This window comes from Zerene cesonia, chromosome 17 (genome assembly GCF_012273895.1).
Source record: "Zerene cesonia ecotype Mississippi chromosome 17, Zerene_cesonia_1.1, whole genome shotgun sequence".
Taxonomy (NCBI): Eukaryota; Metazoa; Arthropoda; class Insecta; order Lepidoptera; family Pieridae; genus Zerene; species Zerene cesonia.
In genome coordinates, this window is record NC_052118.1 from 7,881,814 (window position 1) to 7,897,512 (window position 15,699).

Below are 15,699 nucleotides of genomic sequence, written 5' to 3' on the forward strand. Positions count from 1 at the left end.
GTTAATGATGCAAGACAAGAAAATTAGTATAAAACGATTTTTCTCTCGTATGCAAGATGAAGGTAAAGACGAATCGATGTGTATTTGATATTTAGAAGCGTATTTTATTACAATTCACTAAGATCTAAATACAGAACTTATCCTACTAACACATACTACTAATATTATCGTACCTCAAACATAGTTATCTCTATTAAATTATGTTTACCAATACTCAACGATATATGGGAAAATATGGTCATACGTGATTTATGGACGTTTGCTTTCCAAATAACAGCGTGCTATAAATCATAGCGGTATTAATTTATTGATATTTTTATTCGTGTTTACTTTATGAATTGCATCAGTTATGAAAACAATTTTAATTTTCCTGCTGATGAAGAAACGCAAATATTGAGTTGCATCTGTTTTTGTTATAACGACTGACATTATTATTTAGAATATTTATAGTTTTAATAATTGATATTTGTTCAAAGACTAGCAGTTCGGCCCGACTTCGCCCTTGGTATTTATAGTTCTCGGGTATCACGTAACAGTAGTTCCTGCGATAAGCCCGTGCAATCAAACAATCTCAGCTTGACAGTAATTATTATTAGAGATATAGTAAATTATCATAATATGTCTATAACGCGACAACACATAATTGAAAAAAGCATATAACCCAAATAAACATATCAGAATGTGGGCATTCAAATTATAGCCACTGAAAAACACGACAAATTACTAAAATCATAACAAGAATATTCAAAGGCAAATGACGTAATTTGTTCGTAACGATGTGGAACTAACGACTTCATCGGTGTGAGGTCTAGCTATGAATGATACTCGTCAGATATGATTTAAAGGAATTCAAGGCTCATATACTTTCATTAAAGACACATTTTGAATATCAATGAATGCATCATCGTCTTTTTTTATTATAGATCTTGTTATCTTATATTAATTAGTGTCCTATATTGAAAAGGATGAAACGGGGTATAATTTTTGTCCAAATTTCTGTCTTGTGTCGGAGCATTATGATTCTAAACGTATTATGGCATAACTGACATTTTATCTCAAATAGATACCCGCGAATCTTAACTTACGTCTTATGTCACTTACACATAAAACTGGTGAGTTTATTTTGTTTGCTTAATCGCGCTAATATCAAGAACTGCTAAACCGAAATCAAATATTATTCCACCGTTGGATATGTATGTGATCCCTGAGTGCTATAGAGTATAAGCTGCTATACCGCTACTATGCAATAAATTTAATTCATACTGTTTATAAAATGTTACCCATAATAAATATTCAGTTGCAAATTTATTCAATATTAAAGAATATGTTGAGTTTAATCCCTACTAATATTATAAATGCGAAAGTAACTCTGTCTGTTTGTCTGTTACGCTTTCACGCGTAAACCACTGAACCGATTTTTATAAAATTTGGTATAAGATAGAACTGAACTTGGGAAAGGACATAGGATAATTTTTTTTGAAAAAATGATAGAAAGGGTTGAAAGACGGGATGAAAGTTTGTATGAAAGTTCGTTATTGTCAAACCGATTTCGAAACTTGGTATGAAGATGAAGTTAAACGTGGGAAAGAAAAAACCATGCTTTTTAATGCGAAGAAAATACTCCTTATCAGGTCGCGCGATATAATCGAATTCTACGCGGGCGAAGCCGCGGGCGAAAAGCTAGTATGAATATGAAGTTTATAATTTATATTTCGAAATATAAAATATAGGCTTTTATTAATTAAATTAAGTACTTGAATGTCGTTTTCAACATCTATGTGGCATAAGAAAAAACTATTAAAGAATAAGGACTTCATCGTATTTCAAGTATTCTCATTGTAACTCGGCAGCGATTTAAATAATTCGCAATACAATTTTCTTTCCGAGGAGCTTACGTAAGACCTTTGTTGTTTTATCTCGTTCGTAATAAATCTGAGCGAATGAAAGACGGCAAAAGTTTAAATCTGCACAACAAAAGGCTTAAGGCGTGCATCAATACAGAGAAAGTCAGATTCCTTGCGGGGAGTGCTAGCAATGCCTCTGATGTGCGTATTATCTCAAATGATAACTGTCATATTTTAAGTACTTGTATTTTTTACTCCTATTAAAAAATAAATTCCATACTTCGTACCAATAGTGAGGGACGGGGAACTCTTAGGTGAAGCTCATACCCGTTATTGAATGTTTATTAACAATTAATTACATTTATTGTACTGATACAATTTCCAGGAGTGTTTACATTACAAATTAATACTTATATGAGAGCAAATATAAAAAAATAATAATCATCATCACAAGACACGAGGATTTGAATATGAGGACTTAATTTTTATTACAACCTCCACAAACTAACTGTCTCTTGGGAACCAGGACCCAGTTTATCTTCATAGAGAACCCGAATTTATACATATATTTAATTATGTGTAAATTCTCTGTCATGTAAACCAACTAAGGGTAAACTGGCATATTAAAGAGATTTGACCCTTGATTTGCTTGGTTGGTCTACCCGAGATATTTAATATTGTGGAATACGTTTCGAAAGGGTTTTCTAAATATTTTGATAGCACAAGTTATAACATGAGACATTTAGAACAAACACTATTTTCCCCGAATCTGTTTATTAAACACGTGTATAATATGGTCCTTCAACGGAATTTCTGTTATAATTTACAGAAACTTTGTAGTGTTTTAAGTTAAAACTGTTCATAGGTATCTGGAACTTTTCTTAATTAATATCTTATCTTACTAATATTATAAATGCGAAAGTTTGTAAGGATGTGTGTATGTTTGTTGCTCTTTCACGCAAAACCCACTGAACCGATTGCAATGAAATTTGGTACGTAGATAGCTGAACAACTTTTTATCCCGATATTCCTACGGAATACGGACTTACGCGGGTGAAACCGCGGGGCGCAGCTAGTATTGTAATAAAAGTAATGGTTGACCTGTTGATGAAACGTTGTGGAAGATAAACTGACAAATTAACTGTTATAACGGAGTTCTATATGATGTGATTCATATGAGTAAACAATAAAATTTCGTAAAAATAAATCGTACTATGATCAAATATTATAATCAATATCTATGATGTAGAGAGATATGTTCATTGAGAGTTTGAGAAACGTACAGAAGAACACTTTGAATTGTCTCTTATTTTGTCTATGTTAAATTACAAATACAGATACCCAGAATTCACCGAAATTATGCTAAAGTTGCACCAGGAATAATCTAGACGGAAATATCATTACTGACAATTATAAGACAAACGCATTAATTAAAGTACTTATATTGCGTACTACATCAAGGCTTTTTGTATCCTAGGATTTGTAATACTTATCGATCTTGAAATTAATAATAATGTCACATAGAGAATTAGTTAATTACATTTTCTTTAATTCTTATACGTACGAGACATAAAATATAGCCATAACCGTTTCATTTAGCAGTATCACAGTTCCATTATACGACTGCAGTGGATATGAATTTCAAAGCTATCTCTATTCAAATTACGGACCAATAATAAAACTGAATGGAGTGCTTGGTCGAGGACCGATTATTTTCCTGTTTTGTGCTAAAAACTCCGCAAAGACAATCATTTACAATTTTGATACATTCTACACTATTTTCTACGGCTCTATCGCTAATAAAACATTACAAGATTTATAGATCGATATATCTTAGGCATTTAATTCCGTGTAATATACATAATAAAATTAATATTTTCATACAATAAATAACAATAATAACAAAATTCATTCAAATAAATACCCTTATTCATGATTGAATTCAAAATGTACAAATATTCAAGCGAATCGCGAAGAATGTTCGCTCTTTGTTTACTGTAAATTATAATATCACCTGATTTCAAAATATTGTATAGCATTGGTTGTACATTAAATTTAAATTGTATTTCAAATTTACAAGATAAAGGTTTAATTTTTAGTTTTATAGCAATGAAATGCTTTATAAATGAGAAATTTTGAAAGAATAGAAAAAATTTGATCACGAGGCAGGATTCGAACCTGCGTATCTTGCCTAACCGTAGCAACGCCTAGCCTCTCGCCTATCACGGGTGGCCGAGAGGCTAGGCGTTGCTACGGTTAGGCAAGATACGCAGGTTCGAATCCTGCCTCGTGATCAAATTTTTTCTATTCTTTCAAAATTTCTCAAGATAAAGTTTGCTTACCCACTGGAATCGCATTTTAAACTATAAACAACTAAAAGAATTACTACAATAAGCCTATGAAGGATCCCCACAAACTTGGAGTTGAGAACGAGAAAGTATCTACTAAAATACTTATTACCTGAAATGTATTTCCTATTACATGACTGGTTTTTAACCCATTGCGCAAAAAGAGAGCTGGTGTTATAGATATGACTTTTCTGTCTAAGTATGTGTCTGTCTGTCTGTTTGTGGCAACGTTTCTCAATTTCAATTTAGTTGACCTTACTTTTGTTGGAGGAGATACAGAGGTTCCTTTTGTTGATTTCATAACATTATAAAATTCATTACATGTTTTAATTTTGTAATTTTATATTTATCATTTTTTTTATCTCCAATCCCGTGATGAAATGTTAATAATTCGGTACTTTTATCACAATTAAAATATTGTTGATAACATTATAATAGTTATTACGTTAGAACACTAAATGGTTCGTTTATCAAATATCCATCTAAATAAAATTATTTTCTATTCGTTTCAAAATAAAACTTCTAGTCATACAAATTTGTAGGTAAAATTTTCTAGATCCAAGCTGAATCCATTGGCAAAGAATTCAGGACAATAAGACAAATTTAGGGAACTCTTAACTTTATAAGGTAACTGCTTATAAAGTTAAGGCATCTATGACCGCATAGACTAGTTGCAATGGACAATATTCGAACTTCCAAAAATACAACCATTGGTCATTATCTTCATCGGAATGCAACAAACGCACCATATAAAAAATGCAAACAGTATTATAGTAGAAACTGTATAGAGAATAATTACTGTTGTATTGTGTATCTGATCTTAAATGGAATAGTTATATTGCACTTGTTTTTATGAAATAAACTGGTGCAGGTCTTGATATAAAGGCCACTTTGTTTACTATCTATTAAAGCTATTATCACTAATGTTAAAAATCTATAATAAAAATAGATATATTTATGGTGAGAAATGTACTATTTGAATGTTTTTTTAGCCGGCAATGGAGCTGGTGGCTCGCCTGATGGTAACCTTATGAACATTTGCAGAGCCGAAAGGTTTGCAGACCTAACGACTCTACAAATGCATTGCCGATTTTAAATGTATAGGGATAAAAAAAGATTGACGATAGAATTAAGGGAAAGGACTAGGAAGGAACAAAATTAATATTGTCCAATTTTCCTTTGGACATTACTTGCTATCGTTGTATCGAGAATGAATTCCCACGACCCACGTAATTTATCCCAAACCATGGCGGCAAGATAAGGATGACTTGTGGGACTATGGAAATGGGCATCCTTCCGAAATTCAGTCTTTTCGGCTATGCAGCTTGGTGTATTCTTATCATTGTACCCACAATATAATTTTTTTTATTCCTTTGTTTTACATGAGTTAGACTAACTATCCTACATTTAATGTCATTTGTGCTGTGTATATCATACATAACAGGATGCTTCTTCATTATGTGTTTATGACACCATAAATACCAAATCTAATCTATATTTTAATATTTAGAAAAGAGACTTCGCAATATTTAGGCGACTGAACTAGACGTGCCTTCAAACGAACCTAGCAGATTAAGCTTATTGAAAATCTCTTTTTCTTGTACATTTATTCAGCACTTTATGATCTTTACCGTTCGCGGTTTAGCCGAGCTAGAATTGGAGATATTTTGGGCAATATTTATATAGAAGTTTTTAGTCGAATAGATCGTATCACCGTATACATACCCATCGCATTAACACACTCCATTTTGCGTAAACGCCTTCTAAATAAAAAAGAAACAGAAATAAATGTTTCGATTTGTTTTTTCTCTAGGAAAGGTAGAAAAAATTACGCATTTATTTCTATAGATTTCATTTAGATATAAAACAAGGAAACACATAGCGATGTATCAGAAAAGGGTCAGTTATAAGTACATAGATAACTCAGTATTGCTTTCGTGATTAGTATGTCCAAGACGATCGTTTAAAGCGGTAGGACCGTGACTATGCAAATTATCTATTCAGTAATATATTTTATATACATTATAATATATGCCAACGTATACACGCCTTAAACTTATGAAGATCAAAAAAGCAAAATCTAATCATACATAAATATAACAAACCAACAAGTCCTAAACAAATTCAAAATCAGAAGGTCAATAAAACTACAATGCTATAAACGAAACCGGTCAGTTGATAAATAACCCTTTAACTACAGATTGCGCAAAAATTTCGGCAAGCGCTAAATATATCACACACGCTACACGTTGCCGTGTGAACGCTCGTGTGAATGATAATAATACAAGTGTATATGTTTTTAAAAACAAAATATGCAAACATTAAGGCGCGCGGTGATTTTTAACTATGCTGGGAAACAAACAGCTAGGTGAGTACGATGTTTATTTATTAATGATATAACTACTTAACAAATGCACGTAAATACAGTGTACCAAACACTGTATTTATTCATTCTGCAGTTTTTTTTTTCATTACTTGAGTATCTGTGTATCTGAAAGATTGTATAAACCGTTAGAATATAATCTAACTTACGAGTTACAGTGTCGAAAACTTCTTATACGTAAGATTTTCTTACAAAGTACGCTAACATACGTTTAATTTAATTTATGTTTTCGTTAGACCTTGTTATATTCGTTCCTATTGTTTCTTAGGTTTTTATCGTTTCACTATGTCATTTCCAACACGTAAATATGTCGTTTGCCTGAAGGTTTCTGGCAGAGATGGCTTTAAGACAGAAGCCACTATTTATACAATATATTTTATTCTCCTTTTGCATTTCAATAAATTAATAAATTAAACCGGATCTTTGTGAAACGAAGATTTTCTAATCTAGTGATCATAAACGCCTCAGAGGTGAGTTATTATTCTCATAATCACCAATCACATCTTAATCATCATCAGCCCATATACGTTCCCACTGCTGGGACACAGGCCTCCTATGAGGGTTCAGGCCATAATCCACCATGCTGGCCAAGTGCAGGTTGACAGATGTCACATGTCGTCGAACTTTTGATTCTTGGACGTGCCGGTTTCCTCACGATATTTTCCTTCACCGTTTAAAGCAGTGGTTATGTTATCAACATGCGCAGATAAATTGAAAAAACAATTTATTTCCTGCACCCTCGCCCGTTCTCCAATCACATCTTATCTAAATAATCACTGACCATACTAGTTTTGCTAAAAAAATGCAGCATTTTAACAGGCTATTATTTCTTTTTTTTTCTTTTATAAAATTAGAGACCGATGCTTGGGAAGTGTATAAAGTTTTTATTAAATCTCTGTTTACAATGATTTCATGAACTTTGCCTATTATCATGATTTCAATCACTATTTTTACAGCAAGTGAGACCATTAAGTAGATTCTATAATTTAAACGTGATTTTCAGATTTATTAATCTATATTTATAATTTTAATATTATAGATCAATAGCTGTCAAAGCAGCGGTCGCCAATGATAAAAGAGCCGAAATCAAACCATGGCAAGACATTCCAGGGCCTTCTTCATTACCAATCATAGGACAACTGCATCATTTCCTTCCGGGTGGTACGTAATTGAGGTATTATATTATCTGTGGTAATTGTTCATTGATTATGACGATTAAATACTGAAACAAACGAACCTACCAGCCAAAAGTTAAGTGATAAATTAACCTCTTTATAAAGAGTTAAAATATTAGCGTAATAACGTGATTTTCTGCAAAGTCGATAAATAATAAATCTCTAGGTAAAAGGTCAATAACTCACATTGATACTATATGGTAACAAATCAATAAGTCCTTATCTGTAAACTTGCATTCACCTGTTTATTATGACGATCTCAGTAGTGAGTGGCGATAATAAACGAGCGAACAAACTAACAATTACTATTGCTATGATATATCTCATTTATTAATCGAAATTTTTAGAAATTCTTTTATAGTAGGTATTATTATTATATATTATTTAACTAACTAATATATAATAATAATACCTACTATAAAAGAGTCCGCAGACTCCGAAATCAGAGATAATTTCCAAGCGATAAGGTTGCTATCTGCTTTAGCTATTTATGTAAAACACTTACTCAAGTCTTTAAAATTCTCCAAATGTGTATAAGCATTTCAATTAAAATCAAATATTAAGTAAATACTACAATAAATTGGCAAGCGGCATCAAATAATGAAAAAGACCAAAAAGATCATGAAAAATAATATAGAAACTAATTTAGATATTGTAGAATTATTTTATGTGAGAGTTAAAGATTTATTCATATTATTTACGTATTTTTACTTTGCATTAATTATGTAAAATAACGATTTCATACTATTGGATACAAGTGTGTGTGTTGTTGTTATATACAAAGCAGAACAAAATCTAACAAGACCAGTCATAAAAGAGCATGCCCATAATGATTTTGTAATATAACGCAAAATGTAACAATAATTTAACAAAAGTCAATTTTTTTTAGGATTTTTACACCTTTCGCAAAAAGAAGTGATTAATATTTTATACGAAAAGTACGGTCCTATTGTAAAAATGAAGTTCTTGGGACTACCGGCCTTAATCGTTCATGTAACTGATGCTGAAGCTATCGAACAGGTAGTGTGAGGTGGTGTACTATCATATTATTATTTATGTCAATGTATGTTAACGTACTATTCCAATAATATATATAGACCTAATATGTACGGGCATTATGCCGCCGATGGTGTACTATGCTCAATGGTTCTTATAGTTTTGAAAACGCTAAATACGGAAAAATACTGAAATAACAAAACGACGCACAAAATTTCCTATTTTATCTAGCGAATTCGTCTAATAGACAAAAGCACCAAGGATTTAATGAATGTCTTTTACGTTATTAGTGTATTAAAAATTATAAGTTTCCTCCGTACAACATTGCCAGGACACCCGTATATTGCAATGCTAATTGGAAACGTTGCACATTCCTTTTTAGATTCTTCGTGGTGAAGATGCTTTACCAGATCGACCCGCGTTCAAATCTCTAGAATACTATAGAAAAGAATATAACAAAAATAGAAATCCATCAGAATGTACTGGGCTAGTTACAGAGTAAGTTCCCTTGTATTTTACGTATATTGTATGTAATGGTTCAGAAAAAGATATATATTTTTATTTGTTGCTAAAACACAATCTCCAGAACCAGTCATAGATAAACTTTAATTTTTTCTGTGATTTGATATAGAATTTTTAATAGTGAAACAAAACTATCAATATGAGTCTAATCAATTAAGTTATAAAATACTGTTTCAGACGAGGGGAAGATTGGAAGAGGATACGCACAAAAGTAAACCCAATTATGCTGCAACCAAAAAGAGTAAAACTTTACAGTAAAATCTTAGACGAAGTATCTGAAGATATGATAACTAAGTAATGTAATCATAACAATGTGTAAATATCAGAAGATTATCACCACCAATTATCAATATAATTAGAAACGGCATATTATAATTTTCTATAATTTAAACAGAATTAGAGATAACGTTCTCTAATTATGATAAATTTTGAAAATAATTTTGGAATCACTTTATTTAAAAGTTTATATTTATTTTTTATTTTTAAAGTTTATGTCACAGACTGTTTGTTTTAGACTGAAATCGAAACTTAATGAAAAGAATATGGTGCAAGGTGGCATTAGAAATGAAGTCAATTTGTGGTCTTTAGAAGCGGTGGCCGTAGTTGCCCTGGGAAAGAGACTAAATTGCTTCGACCCAAATCTTCCGCAAGATTCTCCTGTAAGAAAGCTCATTAAGAATGTTCATGAAGTTTTCCATGCGGCTGAGGAGCTAGATTTAAAACCTAGTCTTTGGCGATATTACCCCACTAAAATGTTCAAAAAAGCCATGAAGATTTATGAGGAACAGTCGCAGTATGTACAAACATTGTCGAATGCTGCATGTTATATTGCATCAAGTATTTTTTCACATTTATCCTCCTGTTATTTCTGTTTCAGTCTAACTCGATATTTTATAAAAGAAAGAATAGAGCAACTTAAACAATCCCCGCCTAGAAACGATGACGAAAAGAGTATATTGGAAAAACTATTGGACATAGATGAAAACACGGCGCATTTGATGGCAGGAGACTCGTTATTTGCTGGAGTAGATACGGTACAATATAATACAAAAAATTAAAAATTGCCAGCATTGATAATTTAAATATGCTTCATTATATTAGTATGGTGGAAACTAGCGATTTAGATGCTCGTATAACAAAAACTATGAACATGATAATATTTGAAATATTACAAATACTAGGACTGCTATCAAAACATCTGTTAACCCCACAAAACAAATTTCATTAACTTTTATTTTCCTATATAGGTAGCGAATGTCATGATATCCATCTTTTATTATTTGGCTACTAATATTGAAAAACAAAATAGATTAAGGGAAGAAATTATGTCAGGAGATCCCAAACAACCATATCTGAAAGCTTGTATAAAAGAAACTTTGCGTTTGATACCTGTGGTACCAGGGAATTTGAGAAAACTTACGAAAGATTACAATATATTGGGATATCAGGTGCCAATTGATGTAAGTTTTTATTATATACTTTTTTAAAATACTACACTAATTGTTCCTTCCCTAAGGTACTATGTAACAGCTGCATAATCTGCAACACCTGCTGCATAATGTACTTTTATGTTAAGTAGATTTTTTATGTTATCGTCGTCAATGGAGCCCTCACCTGATACTAAGCGCTACGACCGACCATGAACATACGCGTGGTGAAACCTCATTTGCAGACAGGGTAAAGAAAAAATTTAAGCGAAGATAAAGTAAAGGACAGGGAAGGGTAAGGAAAAGGATATGGGCTACCGGTTTCCTCACTCACCAAACAAAACACAGTAACATACGCATTCTACTATTCCACGCCGATCTTTGCGGGTGTGGTAACTTCCCCCGTGCGAGCTGGTCTAAATCGAGCCAAAGCATGCTCGGCTCCCACATTAGAATAAATAAATATATTTATAATAAAATTTGCAGTAAATGAACTCATAAAAATGAAATAAACTGAGGCATTAAAATGTCCTTTTACAGACGTTTGCTATATTGAACCACGAAGTCCTTTGTAAGCAAGATAAGCACTTTCCCAGAGCGAATGAATTCATTCCCGAACGGTGGATTGTTGAGAAAACCGACCCCTTGCATTACAGCAGTGCACATCCCTTCGTGTACAACCCCTTCGGATTTGGAACACGCAGTTGTATTGGTAATGTGTTCTAGAAATTTAAAAATTAACCGTTTTCAAATGTTTCATGTAAGCGTTAATTTTAGCTTCATCTGTATTTGTTTAGCGTGTTTGTAATCGATTCTTCAGACACGATTTTGACCCACGTTGGCCGGGCAGATTTTATTCAAACTTTATGCGCTCATCAAGGCTCGGTGTCAATTCAATAATTTCATGAGATTTTATCGAAACATAAACTCTTTTAATTGAGTTTTTTTTCTTCGTCATCATTAAATGACTTCCTTATATATACTCTATATAAGAGTGAGTGAGATAATTTAGTTGATTCTAGAATTAAAACGTGTATTTATGTTTATACAATATTTTTTCAGGGAGGCGTATAGCACAACTGGAGATGGAGTCATTTGTTCACAAAATGTTCAGGAGTTTCCACTTACAATGGCATGGGCCACCCGCTAAAGTAGATGTAGCCATCTCAAACTATATAATTGGAGATTTGCCCTTTACTCTTAAAGAACTATGACAATTCTATATAATCGCCTAGTTAATATTGATCTAATATAACTATATTATTATACGTTTTATGTATAACTAATCTGGCTTATAATATTAGCCCAAGAGATTAGTTTTACATAATGCATTATGAGAAATAACAAATATGAGATCGCAGTTTGATAAAATTTAATCAAGTTATTAAATTTTCCGGATAATTAAACGAAATGTTTATTGTCAATTGGAGGAGTTATAAAAAAGCCTGCTTAATTACTGTTCCCTTCGTTATTGATAGATTACTAACAATGTCTACATTTTGGTCAGTTTATACTAGATCTGAACTAATACCGAATTCTTCCTAATTTACTTGGTTAGGTTTGGTTAGGTTAGGTGTAGTAGGACTAAACCCGAGCCCTCTGCGATCGCTTTGTATATACGCCTTGTGTAATTAATCAAACTTTTTTGCAAAAAATTATTAAATTTACATTGAAACCTGTTTTTCATGTTATTTTTTATTTATTACAGATATTTTCATTACCTAAAAGCGTATTTTACAACGCCTTAAAGTATATGAACAGCTGCAATAAACAATATGCTTCTGATTATTTGTGTTGAAAATATTTTGATGCTAATTAGATAACATAGAAAAATTAAAAAGATATCTATTAGCATTTGTCCTATCCTACTAATATTATAAATCCTATCCTACTAATCCTTTCTGTCCTACTTTCTATTACCCTTCTAGTCCTTCCTACTAAAATTATAAATGCGAAAGTTTGTAAGGGTGTGTGTGTGTTAGCTCTTTCACGCAAAAACTGCTAAACCGGTTGCAATATAATTTGGTACATAGATAGCTCGACAACTGGATTAACAAAAAGGCAACTTTTTATCCCGATATTTCTACGGGATACAGACGCGCAGCTAGTTATTACTATAAAGCATACTTGTTTATGGGTAACTCTGATTTTGTCCAATTGTTCCTCAAACAATATACATAGTTATTTAACGGTTAATATATTTTAAGTACAATCAATAGTAACTCGGGTATTATTATTTCCGAGCATAATACGTACACGTGTAATATATGTGTGTGTGTGTGTACGAGATTATCGTTGTGTACACGAATACACTCATGCTTAATTAGATAAATTATGCAGCCCTAATCATTACACACACACACATTACAAATATTTATTAAGTGTTCTTAAAACAACAACACTAAAATTTACGTAACATTTCCTTATAAAGAGGAGGTAAGTACCTTTTCAGTAGGAATAAAAAGTATTATAATCAATGCTGTATAAAATTTGATGAAGCAAACTCAGCTGCGTACCTATTCAGCTTTTAAGGTGTGACTAGCTCATCTCCATTCTTCATTCACTATTTAATAACCAAATTCTATTAACACAAGATGCCACAAGCAGTTTTGAGCATAAATTTTTATCACAAGTAAACAATAATTAATTATTAAGAAGCTAGTGTATCTGATGAATAAATGTCAATTTTATATAGGACTAGCTGCACCCCGCGGTTTCTCCCGCGTAAGTTCGTATCCCGTAGGAATATCGGGATAAAAAGATACCTATATGTTATTCCAGTTGTCTAGCTGTCTACATACCAAATTTCATTGCAATCGGTTCAGTAGTTTTTGCGTGAAAGTGCAACAAACACACATACATCCTTACAAACTGCATTCATAATATTAGTAGGATTCTCATCCGATAAACTAATTACAACACAAATTAAGCAAATAAGGTTGTGTGACTAATACGACGAAATAAAAACTATTTATAGGAATACAAGTAAAATGCGCGTGATATGATACTGATAATCAGATTGACGAATTACGTCTTCGTCTCCGTACGATAAGAATTGATAATAGTAACATTGACCACGACCTTCCAACTTCAGGGTTGCGAAATGGTATTTGTAGGTATTTAATAACAATCACTTTTAGTTTTATGGGCTATTAAATCCCTACAGAATATAATGCGAAAGCAACTCTGTCTGTCTATCTGTTTCTTCTTCACGCCAAACCACTGAACCGAGGATCATGGGATATTTCTTTTTATTTAGTAGACGTAGAGTTTTTCTTTACTTGACGAGCAAAGCCGCGGGCGAGAAGCTAGTATTTAATAATTCAAACCTGTAATACGTGATAAATATAATTGTTTCTTTATATAGTTATATATGTATATTTAAAGGAAATTTAAGAAGTTGCAGGTTGCTTGCCAGAGATTGCTGTTTTAGCAATAAGGCCGCCTTTTGTACGAAATGCTAGTGAGTAATTACTTTGTATAAGGTTTACTTTTTACTATTGTACAATAAAGCATTATCAATAAATAAAAATAAATCAACAAATGTTTAATTATCAATCTTCCAGTTTTCATACCAAATGCGGATACGTATAGGATCATGCAGATCATAAAGCCCAAATATTCCCCGCACGTATCGTATCCATTTATAACAAAAAGCGTCTGACGCCGCACCCTAGCTCAAAGCAACATCTGGGTGTCATCCACATGACCTAAGTCCTTAATCATAAATCATCCTCCGACTTTACGGAGTGTAAATTGGATACCGTACCGGTTCTGGTTTTGCAACTCTGGAATAACAACGTAGAATGATTAATGGAAATAATTCTGAACCAGTAACCGGTCGTGTCATTCAGCATATAAAATATATATTAACATAAAGAATTAACTCGAATAAAGAATATAAATCACAGTATTATTAAGATTACATTGCATAGCCTCCTGTACCTTCGATCAAACTAACTTTACCGTTTAAGGGTAAGATGGTCTCGGGATTCCTGTTTGTTTGTCTCTTCTACGCTCCAAAACTACTGAACCGACTTGCATTTAATTGGGTACAGAGAAAAATTGAGGGGGATAGTTACTCACGGGAGCAAAAAGGAGTTATCCCGTTACAGTATTTTTTTTTCTTATGTTTTTTCAAATAACAATTTGTTTCATTGTAAATTGAATAACGCTTATGTATTATGAGCGAATACATAACCGGAGATTATAAAAAATGTGCGCAAAATCAATTTTATTGAATGTACAAAACTGAACGTTGATGAAACATTAATTATTTATAATAGTTGTCTTTAGATATTTTGTTGATGTAGTGTAAAATTTATTGGATTTGAAATTATCGGTTTCGCGTTTCAATGATCGATCGATGCTAGTAGGCCAACGCAGACTCTGCATTTATGTAAAGTAGAATAAATTGTCTTAAAGAATTTTAATTATCTTCTGAATAGCTTTGGCGTAATATGTACTTATTTTTAAATATATATAAAACAGATACAGCGAGCCTACAGGGTCTATCTCGACAGTATAAACATATTCTATTTATCTGTACACTTTAATTTTAAGACTATTCGTTTTTAATTTACAATTAATTGCTATTATATTTTCACAGGCGTTAAAAATGTGAAAAAGTGAAAACATTTTAAGCACTTTAATAAAAAACCAGTACATATTACTCTTGATATTTCGAAGTTATGAAGCGCACAAAAATGCTGATCATGAACCGTTTGCGTTTTTATGTTACCTTTTCTAAAGAGTGAGCGTTTTCGAAATGTAGAAAAGATTAATTCAATAGATAGAAAGCGCCACTTAACTTACATTTTGCAATTAATTCGCGCGGTTCGCCAGGCGTTACACTTACATATAAAATTGAATATTTGTGGCCGCCATCGTCGATTTGAAATTTATCACAGTGTATAGTATTGTACTAGCCCTTTCTTTTTAACCCATATGAAATAGGTTTTGAATTTATTGTGGGTATTGAATTTATTGTCGTGTAGAGAAAAA

At 32.1% G+C, this 15,699-nt stretch overlaps 1 protein-coding gene across 2 annotated transcripts; it reads left to right on the forward strand.

Annotated features, from left to right (window-relative positions):
- The first annotated feature begins 6,393 nt into the window (after positions 1 to 6,393).
- LOC119833651 (cytochrome P450 CYP12A2-like) lies at positions 6,394 to 12,273 on the forward strand. Of its 2 annotated transcripts, XM_038357759.1 has the most exons (10): positions 6,395 to 6,560; positions 7,615 to 7,736; positions 8,640 to 8,770; positions 9,129 to 9,244; positions 9,446 to 9,562; positions 9,783 to 10,061; positions 10,146 to 10,302; positions 10,516 to 10,728; positions 11,236 to 11,407; positions 11,758 to 12,273. In XM_038357759.1, the coding sequence occupies exons 1-10, from the start codon at positions 6,505 to 6,507 to the stop codon at positions 11,907 to 11,909; spliced, it is 1,515 nt and encodes a 504-aa protein (XP_038213687.1). In that variant the 5' UTR covers positions 6,395 to 6,504; the 3' UTR covers positions 11,910 to 12,273. The 2 variants fall into 2 exon arrangements, with proteins under 2 accessions (XP_038213686.1, XP_038213687.1); XM_038357758.1 differs by having other exon boundaries at positions 6,394 to 6,560; positions 9,783 to 10,302.
- The last annotated feature ends 3,426 nt before the right edge of the window (positions 12,274 to 15,699 follow it).